The following is a 12,391-nucleotide window of genomic DNA, read 5'->3' as shown; positions in this document are numbered from 1 at the left end:
TTTTCCTAGAAATACTGTTTATCTTCTAAGGATGTTCTCCACTGGTTTGTATTTTTCAAAGTTCATCTGAAAAAATTATATGAACAGAAATAAAAGACATAAAGACAAATAGAAAACATGAAAAGATACAGAGGAGGAAGGGAGGGAAAATATTTGGCATTTATTACAGAATTTGAGCAGGAAAACAATCTGAGAATACAGTTTAGGGCACAAATAAACAATCTCCACCTTCTTTGCAGAGGTAATTAGTTATCCCCAGCAAGTTACTTAACTTTACCCCTCCCCAGCCTTTCATGGGGAGATAGGTTTAAAATACAAAGAAACAAATGCTAATGCTACTTTCAACCTTCTAGAGAGTTGGAAAATAAATTAATTTTGCTTTTTTCCTCAAAAACATTAGTAATTAATACTAGATTTTGAAGTCATTCTCTTTTCTCAGTATATATTTGTTTCATAGTTAATTCCAGTCAGTTGGAGATAATATACGACTGAATGTATTTTTAATATTTTAAAGAGGGAACCTCAACTGAACTTGAACTGTGGTGATGCAACAAGGTGGAGGAACCCACCATGGGGGGAGGGTGTGGGGAGGGGTGGGGAGAATCCCAGTTCCTATGAAATTAGAACACAATGTAATTAATGAATAAATTTAATAATAAAAAAGATAAAAATATTTTATAATAATTCAGTCATTTTTTTGTATGTTCACAAGGAGGAAAGGTTTATGTAAATAATCTGGAGACTATTTTAGAACTCATGGATGTAAACCTTACAGAAGAAGAACTTGAAGAGATAAAGGATCTTCTAAGCGATGGTGAGCATTACAGAAAATATTATTAGGTATTGAACTTACAGGATTAAGAATGACTGATTTAAAATTTTAACTCATTCATTGCCAAAAAGACATTTGAGCAGCTTTTGGCATAAAACAAAGTAGGCTCTTCATTTTTGTTTCTTTAAAACCTATACTTGTTCTCTATATCTCTTGAAATAGGGGGCAACTGCTAGGGAGAAAAATATTGCCTGGTTTTACAAAAGATAGGACAAGTGACCTTTCTTTCTCACTGATATATTATCACTGACATTAACCCAGGGGGAATAACTTCATTTGTTCAGCTGTTCCTCATTCCTCTACTCATGGCTATAAAGATGCTTGCTTTACTCTTTTATGTCACTTTATGTAAAGGACAAATTACAGAACAATGCAGTGTTATTATTTTTTAAATAATATAGTATGCTTTTATAAACATAAGGTAAGTCTGGAAGGATAGATAAAAATTGCTAATAACGCTCGGGCCTGGGAATGAGAGGAGTAGAAGTAAAAGGGTTACTATTTGTGTGCATCTGAAAACTTGAATCTTTATTCTCTTTTAGGTAAGGTAGACACAAATAATGTGGTAAAATAATTGGACTTTGAGTTCTTACTCACTGTTTGATTCAGATAATTATTGAACTAACCACTGAAATAATCAGTTTCTACAAAACATTTTTCCCTGTTTAACACGGCATCAATATATGTCAGTGTAAGATGATGATATCTACAAGTAATAAAGCTTTTAAAAGTGAATGAAAGTAATATTGAAGGATTCTTTAAATCATACACAAAGCCACTAAAAATAGACTTCCAGATTTAGGGTACTTAATAATTGAAGCACAAAAATTCTACATGTGTAATGACTTGATATATCATTCAAATAGAGTGTGATTTAGACTTTAAAATGACTTCGATGAACCCTTAGTAAAAACTAACTTCTATATCATTTGTTTTAAAGTTCAAAAGAATTGCTGGTTCAATATCTGTATGCCTGAATTACTAGGGGAATGGACTGGGGATATGGCCATGATGCACTTGATTGGCATGTTTAACAACTGGGAGTTACTTACTTTTGTGCTTACTACATAATGTGATTTTGACTTTTCTCGCTTGTCAGAACTTCCATTTATTGTACAACTTTAGCCACAAGTTAAACACTGAAGTGGAAAGACTTGGTGCCTGGGCGGAGAGCAGGCTGCAACATGAAGGAGGGTCTGGTGGCCCGTCTAACAGTCTCACATGTATAACTGCCTGACTCGTTTATTTTCCTTGATATCTAGTTAACAATAAACATTGACAAGGAATTTCTGTACTCTCTTCTGAGACTGTTATGGTTTTCTCCAGTTGATCAAATATTGTCTTACAGCTGATGAAACAGTTGATCTGAAAAACCTGATGGATAAAGTGGAATCTGTTACAGGTGAGAAAGAAGTTACCACGTATGTATCTGGGCCATGTCAAAGGCAGGAACAAGGACTCAATTCAGATCATCCACATTTATTTGAGCAGTAAATGCTACCTCCAGGGGTCTGCATAATTATTAAGCTAGAGTAATCCCCTGTGGAAGATACTGAACCCAGGTACTCCAATATGGGCCCATGGTGACTCAAACAGCATCTTTACCATTAGCCCAAATGCCCACTCTGTGTTATTTCTTATATTTGATTTTACAGTTTTGTAAGTATAAGGCTTACCCCCTTTCCCTTCCTTTCCTTCCTCCCTCTACTCCTCCCCCATTATCCCCTGTATTTTATATCTGTCCAGGAATCTATCCATTTCTTTAAGGTATTCTGATTTGTTGGCATATAGTTGCTTATAGAAGTTCATGATTATTATACGTATGCCCAAGATATCCATTGTTATGTTTCCTTTTCCATCTCTGATTCTATTCATTTGTGTCCTCTTCCTCTTTTTTTTTTTTTGTATTAGTTTGGCTGGAGGGGTATCTAATTCAGTTTATTCACTCAAAGAACCAACTCTTTAATATTGTTCTTTTAGTGTCAATTTATTTTATTTCCTCCATTATTTTAATATTTCTTCTTTTCTGTTAATCTTGAGATCATTTTGCTGTTATTGTAACTCTTTCAGGTGTATGATTAGCTCGTTCACCTGGTGCCTCTCTTTTTTCAGACATAGACACTGCTTACAATATATTTGCCTCTCAGCACCGCCTTGGCAGTGTCCTACATGTTTTGATATGTTGTGTTGAAGCTTTAATTCATTTCAAGGAATTTGTTTATTTCTTCTTTGATTTTTTCTCTTATCCATTGTTCATTCAATTGCTTGTTGCTTAGCTTCCAAGAATTTCATTTTTAAAATATTTTTTAAAGATTTATTTTTATTGGAAAGGCAGGTATACAGAGAAAAGGAGATACAGAGAGAAAGATCTTCCATTTGTTGACTCACTCCCTAAGTGGCTGCAACGGCTGGAACCAAGCTGATCCAAAGCCAGGAGCCAAGAGCCTCCTGCAGGTTGCCCACATGAGTGCAGGGTCCTAAAGCCTCAGGCTGTCTTCTATTGCTTTCCCAAGCCAAAGGCAAGGAGCTGGATGGGAAACTGAGCAGCCAGGACACAAACTGGCACTCGCGTGGGATCCCAGCACATGCAAGATGAGGACTTTACCCACTAGGCTGCCTCACCATGCTTGAGAATTTTCATTTTTTTCTGGAGTACTATTTCAGTATCTGTATAACGTAAGGTTCTGTAGATATTAATTAGGCCCATTTGTTCTGTTGTCTGGGTGGGTGAACTCTGTTGTTACCTTGCTCAGTTTCTGTCTCATTGATCTGTCTATTGAGGTTAGTGGGTTTTGAGGTCCCACACTACTATAGTATTGGGCCTATGTCTCCCCTTTCAGTCTTTCAACTTTTGTTTCACATACTTAGATGATCTGAAATTTGGTGTGTATACATTTGGTTTGTATACCCAATAGATGGGTTCTGGTGTTTTATTCAGGCCTGTAATCTATGTCTTTTGGTTAATGGGTTTAAGCCATTTATATTCAGATTTAATATTGACAGGTAGCATTTTGATCCTGGCTTTTTGCATTAGGTTTGTCATTTTTTTTATTTCAGTTTTTTGTAATTTTATTCAGTAGCTCTTCAAGTTGGCTTAGCTCAAGCCATTGCAGCTGCTCTCAAGTGAATCAGCGGATGGAGAATCTGTGACTCTTTCTCTCTATGTATCTTCCTTTCTAATAAAAATAACTCAGTCTTTGAAAAAAAGATAGCAAAGGAATGTGCCCCTTTTATTTTGGGGGTGTAGGGAAATAGAGGGATTTCTTAGACGAAAAATCAGATGTCCCTTTGCTAGTTGCTACCTGGTGGCAGAGCCTCTTTCCGTGTGTCTGGGCACATTGTAGAGCTGCTGCGTTTGGTGCTGCAGATGTTGGGATAGGATTGAGGCTGTCACCAGAATGGTTGTGGAGTCACAAAGTTGCACACCTGATTATTTGTGCTATGCTCTGTTTTGCCCCACTCGTGTTCTGTGGCTCCTCAAAGCAATATGGAGGCCAGTGGCTTTGCTCATTCCCACCACTCCCACAGCTGTGCCAATCCTTTCATCAACCTGCCCACACTAGCTGGTCTCTGACCCCTTCCCATGGTGCCTGGATTGCTTACATACATGTCCAGGCTGCTCCCACCACTTGCACATGTGCTGCTTGCTTGCACTGCCAGTCTATCTACGGAGCCTTCACTGCCCCTTCGCGCCTTGTTTGTGCTCTGAGTCTGCCTACGACTGTATTTGGCCTTTAGCTTTGGTTTACTGCCAGGATCTGTGTAGCTGATCCTAATTCAGTCTCTGTCTCCCTAGGTTCCCAGTCTCTCCCTCTCAGATGGACTTGTTATCTCTCAGGGAGGTTAGGGTGTGGAAACGGGGTGTGGCATGGACTCTGCGTTTGTTTCCTGAGTTCCTCCCTCAGCTTGTTCACTCCCCAGTGGCATGGATGTGCTGATCTGGGGGCAATCGGCAGCCCATGGAATTCTCAGTTTTGGCTCCCTTCACAGGCATTGGGGGGTCAGTGATTTGACAGGCTTTTTGTCACATGCTCCCTCTATAGGGTACTGACATAGAGTCTGGCTATTCCAACTCCTTTTGTATTGGTTCCAAATCCAGAAGGCTGTTGTCCACAAGTTGGGGTTCTTTCCTAGGCTATGGGCTGAAACCTCAGGTGTTTTCAACACTTTGTCCTCATCCACAGCTCCACCCTCTTTCCACAGGCCTCCTGTGAGCTCTGCCCACCTGCTCAGCAGTTCTCCTTGTCCAGCTCTCCACAGCACCTGCTTGTCTCCCATCGCTCTCTCTCCACTCAGGGCCATCCTGAGTGGATTCTATCCTGACTGGCCATCTTTTTCTTTCCCTGTGTTGTTTCTTCAAAAAAATTGTGTTCCAGTTTCCTAGACCGTAACTTTGGCTTGACAGTATTTTAGCAACAAACATCACATTAGTTAACAAATCCAAAATTCTAATTTTTCCTTTAATCAGAAACATTTATTTAAAATATTGCTATTCATAATCTCTCACAATAAAAAATTTCAAAAATCTGTTACCATATACTGTTATGTTGTCTCCATTACTAAAACACCCATTTTTCTGCTATAGTAACAGTCAAGCAAGATGCTTGATGATTTGAGTAGTTATTTCATTGAACAATTACTTCATTGAGTATTGAAGCCAATAATTAAGCAGTAAAAGATTTAATTACTACCTAGAATAATTAAATAATTATTTGACATCTTGTAAGTTAACCTGTCTGTTTGTAGGAAAAGAAATTGATGTCAGTGATGTGGAAGCAGTGCTCACAAGCATGGGGATAGAGCTCCCTGAAACGCAGCTCTCTGTTCTGGTGAATAACCTTCCCGTGGATAGTGAGTATTTCAAAGAAAAATGTACTCTTTCAGAAATTCATGTTGTTAAACTATGTAAGCTTCTAAAATTATCTCTATCTGCTTACCAAAAATAATCTATGACTCATGTTACATAATTGTAAATGAACCCATTATATGTTGAATATCTATCACCTGAAAATCTGAAATACTCCAAAATCCGAAGTATTTCTAAGCATCAACATGACCATACAAGTGGAAAATTTCAAACCTGACCTCATATGATGAGTTACAGGTGCACTAAAAATGTTGCATGAAATTGCTTTTGGGGTGTTTCTGCGAGGTCTAAATGAAGCATAAGTGAATTTTGTGTTCAAACCTGGATCTTATGCCCTGAGACATACCATTATGCATATACAGATATTCTAAATCTGAAAAGTATGAAATCTGAAATAGTTCTGGTTCCCAGTACTTCAGATAATGGATATTGAATCTATGATCTTAAATATTTGTGCCACTTAATCTTAGTTTGAAAATCAGCAACTGTCATCATCATGGTTACCGTCACCTGAGTTCGGTTTTGTCCTTTATTAGTTTTGATTAAACTGAAAAATACAAGCCTTAAATAAAAGTAAATATGAAAAAGAAAGGAGAGTAGTCAAAGAGAGAACAAAGGAATATTGCAAAAGAAAAGGAAGCTATGTTTCAGCATAATAGTGTCAGTTTTAGTTATCTATGTCACTGCAGTTATAACTTCATACTCTACATAATTTCATCGTTTGTCAGTGAACTAGAAAAAGTATAAGGCAATTCACATGATTATTTTTTCTCAGTGTCTACATTGCCCTTGTATGGTCTGAATAATGCTTTTTCTTGTAGATGGGAAGGTCTATCAGAAAAGACTGCTGGATGGCGTAAAGCTTCTTAAAGGTGAGTGAGAAGCTTAGTTAAGTGCAGACGGATCTGAGATCATATTTGGCTTTTGTACTACTTCCTTGGGGTGAAATTATATATCTTATTATCTAACACATATTAAATATTTTTGTTTCATTTGTACATTAGCCTGTACTTGAGGAAATTACTTCTAATGGGGTAGCATGAAAAGAATCTCAGTGTTCCCTTGGGATTTTAAATTTTGATCTTGGAAGAAATTATCACAGCCGTGGTTGCACAGCAGTAAAAGGAAAAACAGCACATCTCCAGTTACTCTACTCAGCAGCAAAGAATTCTGCTCTGACGTTCAGTCCAAATAATAAACAAACAAACAAATAAAAAGGCTAAAAAGGTTCCAGGGAAGTAGAGGCACATTAACCCATGCGAAAGACTGGAGTAGGCGGGAAAAGAGTCATGTCCTTTCTGGACTCCCATTCTTCCATCATTAAATTCCACCATCACTTAACTTCAAAATCATACACTGCTGGTACTACTGTTAGCATTTGTATTAAGTTGCTGGCAGAAGCTCGTGTTGTGGCATAATAAATAAAGCTACACCTGATGATTCCTGCATCCCATAGTGGACTGGTTTGTTTCCTGGCTGCTCCACTTCCCATCCAGCTCCCTACTGATGTGGCTGGGAATGATGACTCAAGGCTTGGGTCTCTGCTACCCATGTGGGAGACTTGGAAGAAGCTCCTGGCTTCTGGCTCTGACCAGTCCTAGCACTGGCTGTTGCAGCCTTCTGGGTAGTGGTCCAGCAAGTGGAAGATCCCCCTCACTGCCTCTTCCTCTCCATGTATTCCCGACTTTCATTTAAATAAATAAATCTCTAAAATTGATTTATCCTTTAAGTTATATAAAGTACTTTTATGGAAAATGTTAACAGAAAACCAGCTTTCCCTTCCCATAACTATAAGCTAATTATAAAATAAATTCAGTGAAAGGAGACAAAATTAGCTGGAATTCTGTGAGAAGGTGCTCTTCACTTTTCAATTTTCAGGATGGGTACACCTACCATGAAGACTAACACACAATCTAACCATGACTCTGCTACTGAGTCTTTTTGTACTCTTGGAAAGCTCTCATTAAGCTTTGGTCTGTAAATGAAAAAATGGTCTGCAAATCTCAGGAAATAATTATACAGTTCCTCCCATATTTTACTTTAACTTTTTCTTATATATATATTTTTATAAGGAGGGAAGATTGATTCCAATAAAGTGAATACAGTTTTGGAAAACATGGGCATAAGTCTTGGTGAAATGGAGCTTAAAGACCTAACACAAAATCTGGAAATTGATGGTAAGAATTTTACTATTACTGGACGCTACAGAGACTAGCTTAATTATTCTCTCTCTCTCTCTCTCTCTCTCTCCCCTTCCCTCCTCGCTTTGTGTACTTTTCTACTCAACGTTTCCTTTTAAAAACATTTCATTTGTTTACTTGAAAGACAGAGAGAGAGAGGGGGAAATATCTTCCAAATGATTATACTTCAAGCTGAAACCAGGAGCCAGGAACTTCACCCTGGTCTCCCATGTGGGTACTGGGGGTCCAAGGACCTGGGCCATCTTCTGCTATTCTCCCAAGTGTATAGGTAGAGAGCTGGATCAATGATGGAGCACCTGGGTCTAGAACTCACACCCAGTGTTGCCAGAGACAGTTGAACCCACTACATCCCAATGACAGCCTCATCTTTTTCTTTCATTCCTTTTGAACCTATCTATGCCTATATATTTAAACAGAATACTCTGGTTATCTTTTAATTGAGTTTTTAATATATTTAATTACTGATATTAATCTATAACGAATGGCTGAGTTTTAACATATGCATGTATGTGTTAAGCATCTACCAACCATATACCAAGATATTGAACTTTACTGCTGGGCCCAATGTGATGGCTCAGTGGCTAAATCCTCGCTTTGCATGCCACGGAATCTAATATGAGTGCTGATTCATGTCCTGGCTACTCTGTGTCCCATCCAGCTCCCTACTTGTGGTCTGGGAAGGCAGTCAAGGGTGGCCCAAAGCCTTGGAACTCTGCAGACACGTGAGAGTCCTGGAAGAAGCTTCTGATTCCTGGCCTCAAATCTGCTCAGCTCTGGCCATTGCGGCCACTTAGGGAGTGCATCAGTGGATGGAAAATCTTGCTCTCTGTATCTCCTTCTCTCTGCAAATCTGCCTTTCTAGTAAAAATAATTCAAATAAAAATAGATTTCTCTTAAAAATTACATTAAAATAAAAAATAAATTACTGGAAGGATAAAAATAAAACTTATATAATCATAAAAACCAATTCACCTGAATCTTTACTATAGCAACCCATATACAAAGCCAAATCAAAAAATAGTAATCTCTTTCAAAGATCTGATCTTTTTTCATGATGGTTTTGGTTACCGTATAATAGTCCAAGAACCAGCATGCATGTTCTACTCTGACTTTACCTTGGTAATTGCCATTTGGTATTGTCAAATTGGTATTGTCATAAAATTTTTCAGTAGCCAAAAATGCTGTAACAGATGAGAATTGAGCATAAAAATTCTTCTCATCACAGAATTAGCAACATTATTGAAAACTGACATACTTCGCTGGCCATTCTCCTGGTAACTCTGTGACTACTCAACAAGAAAAGCTTGCTGAATTCATAAAATAAAGACATTGCTGTTCTCTTGTGATTCCTAGATTATAGCGAGATTTTCCTCATCAACAAATAGAAAGAAATGAAATGAAAGAAATTAGTTACTTTTCTTTGCTAAGAATATTTAATCAGGGTTTGATTATATTTTTATCACTTGAGCCTTCATCTTTCTACCTTTTCACAAAGGGTGTAGCAAAATGTTAAATTTTCTAGAGTAAATCAGTAATAAATTCTTCTACTTTGGCCATTTAGTCTCACTGTCATATTCGTATTTAATGTGCTCCTGATTTTACAGTTGATGGTAAAGTAGATCTGGGAAAGATGGTGAATGACATGAGATCTTTCACAGGTAAGTAAGACAATAACAAAATATTCAAAATATTCTGGATGGCATTTCCCCAGAAGTACAAAGTAAATTTAGAAGAGTTAATATTGTATACATCTTAATGAAATATTTGCATCCAGTTTTTCTTTGACTTTTGACTATGAATTCATTACAATTCAGTCATTAAAGTAAATGGTGATATTTGAATAATAAATTCTATTTTGTGGAAACTCAGACAGTCGAATGCTTATCTTAACTAACATTTTAGTTAAAGGTCACAGATTGACCACCTTTGAGGTGAATCTAAATTTTTGTCAAGTTTTTAAGGTCTGACAACATTATATCTACATTCTCAAACAATAATAGCTGGTATTTTTTCTCTCTGAACAAGACATGTGCTGTCCACTCAGCCTATTTAGCACATATCTTCTACTTCTAGGCTCTTAAGTGTTTCTAATTTAAACATTCAAAAATGTAGCTGCCTCAGTAGGCCCAGCAGATAGAAGGATAACTATTTTTAAAGGACTACTGTTTGTTAGGATTGCTTTGTATAATAATCACATGCTACTTTTTGTAAATAATACGTGATATTTTTCTCCAGAGGAAAATTAGCAAGATGACTCTCTTTTTCACTTCTATTTTATTTTTAATTTTATGGTACAATTCCATAGGCTAGATGACTCCTAAGTACTGGCTATTGATATAATCTTACTTTTGTTAGTGCTAGGATATCTTGACAAGAAGCTTAAAAGACAATTCTTTTTTTATACAAAAAAAAATTCTCTCACTTGTCTTTAAACACTATTAAAGTATACGGGGATGACATTATGAGACTTAGCTTTTTATTTATTCATATAATTATAATTTTATATAGTTTACGTGTGTCAGTAGCACTTTTTTTTCTTTCAAAGGAGACAAAGTTGATACAAATAAACTTAAAACTGTTTTAGAAAACTTGGGAATTGAGCTCACACCAGATGAACATCTGGATTTGCTAAAAACATTGCCAGTTGATGGTAAGTCTAATGGATGCTATCTGGGATTTCAGGTGAAAACTTTAAGACAATATTAAAAATGGATAAAAACTGTTAGAAGTTAATGTTAATATAAAGGAAACTTTGAGCATTTGTTTTTATTTTTAAATCATCAAACCTTTCAGTATTTACTTGCTATTATATTTAAAATTGATTACTCACACTGTCAGGTTACTAACCAGATAGATGTATAAAAAAGACTTAAAAACCAAACGAAGAAATAAGAAAGTAGAAAGTAAAGGAGGCAAAGAGCAGGAATTGCAAAAAAAAAAAAGAAGAATATAGCAATGTATTATGATTTGCATTTTACTCAAGTGCTACTGAGAGTAAACATTGTGCTCTATTAATTACCAGTTTGCATTTGAGGCATTCTTTAGCCAAAAATCTTAAAATTATTTCTCACAAATAAAAAAACGTATACTTAACCCTATGTTCAAAATATCCTATTTTTTAATAGCTGATGGGAAAGTGTATCAGAAAAGGCTTATGAAGGGAATAAAGTCTCTCAAACGTGAGTAGGAATAGTGGAGAAAAAAGGCTTGTTCATTTTTATTTTAATTATTGTAATTTAATTTTTAAATTTTAAGTTGTACATTTTTACTTTTATTGCTAATATATATATATTTCCTATGTAACTGAATCTCTATGTTTTTGCCATCAGTAGATCTATAGTTTACTAAGTAGATTCCTGTATTGTAATTTAGTAGAAAATATTAGACTTGCTGGATTCTCCTGTATTCCCAGAGAAACAAACAAGCAAATTTTAAAAACAAAAAATGAACAGTGAAAGCTGCATAGAATTTCAATCAAAAAAAACAAATGATTTTCCAGTACAGAGGACAGACCAGCTCTGGATCTGTAGAATATTGTCATTCAGTTTTAACTCTAGCTTTTCTTTCTTATATATATTTTAATTTGATGTATATATAGTGAACAAACTTAATGTATTTCACAGTGCAGATTTAGTGGCATGGTGATTCTGGGTACCCACAAGTTTCAGGTCACTTCACAATCACAGGCTTCACACTCAGTTAGGTAAAGAATACAACAGTTAGCAAGCAGAAAAACACCCTCTATTTCTCAAGGGTGTAGGCAAAGGTTGTAACCAATAATCGAGTATCAAAAATGTCAGTCTCCCTCATATAGATTACATGTTTGTACAATGTATGTTTGTTATCAGAGATTAGAGAAAACATATGATATTTATTTTTTGAAACTGTCTTATTTGCCTGTGCATAATTATCTTCAGTTGCATTCATTTTGTTGCAGAAACCCAGAATTGCACTTTTTATGGCTAAATAGTATTCCATAGTGTATATATATGCCAAAATTTCTTTATCCAGTCATCTGTTAATGGGCACCTGGATTGATTACATATCTTAGCTATTGTGAATTGAGGTATTATAAGCACAGGAGTATACAGAACCCTTTCATATGCTGATTCCATTACTTAAGTAAATTCCCCAGGGTGGGATAGCTAGGAGATATGATAGCTCTTTTTTCAGATCTCTGAGGAATCTCCCTGCTGTTGACATTCCCAGCAGTGGATTACAGTACCTTCCCCCCACACACAACCTCAAAAGCATTTATTGTTTCCTGATTTTCAGATGACGGGCATTCTAATTGGGCTGGGTTAAAAATTCACTGTTCTTCATGGGCATTTCCCTGATACTTAGTAATCCTGAGCATTTATTCATGTGTTTATGAACATTTGGATTTCATCTTTGAAAAAATGCCTGTTCATGTCCATTGGTTAACTGGAGTGGTTCTTGTTGAATTTCACGGGTTTTTCATGGATCCTGGATATTAATCATTTTTTCAGC

General features: G+C 36.2%; 1 protein-coding gene across 1 annotated transcript in view; it reads left to right on the top strand.

The window, feature by feature from the left end:
* Positions 1-12,391, top strand: part of LOC131482350 (uncharacterized) — an 85,603-nt gene that overhangs the window by 13,986 nt on the left and 59,226 nt on the right. Inside the window, exons 12-19 of the mRNA XM_058675797.1 lie at positions 713-814; positions 2,181-2,234; positions 5,579-5,683; positions 6,521-6,571; positions 7,772-7,876; positions 9,505-9,558; positions 10,446-10,550; positions 11,026-11,079. Coding sequence (XP_058531780.1) covers positions 713-814; positions 2,181-2,234; positions 5,579-5,683; positions 6,521-6,571; positions 7,772-7,876; positions 9,505-9,558; positions 10,446-10,550; positions 11,026-11,079 — 630 coding nt within the window. The remainder of the gene's footprint in view (positions 1-712; positions 815-2,180; positions 2,235-5,578; positions 5,684-6,520; positions 6,572-7,771; positions 7,877-9,504; positions 9,559-10,445; positions 10,551-11,025; positions 11,080-12,391) is intronic.

The sequence above is a fragment of the Ochotona princeps genome, chromosome 17, assembly GCF_030435755.1.
Source record: "Ochotona princeps isolate mOchPri1 chromosome 17, mOchPri1.hap1, whole genome shotgun sequence".
Taxonomy (NCBI): domain Eukaryota; kingdom Metazoa; phylum Chordata; class Mammalia; order Lagomorpha; family Ochotonidae; genus Ochotona; species Ochotona princeps.
This window is presented reverse-complemented; position numbering and strand designations above follow the sequence as displayed.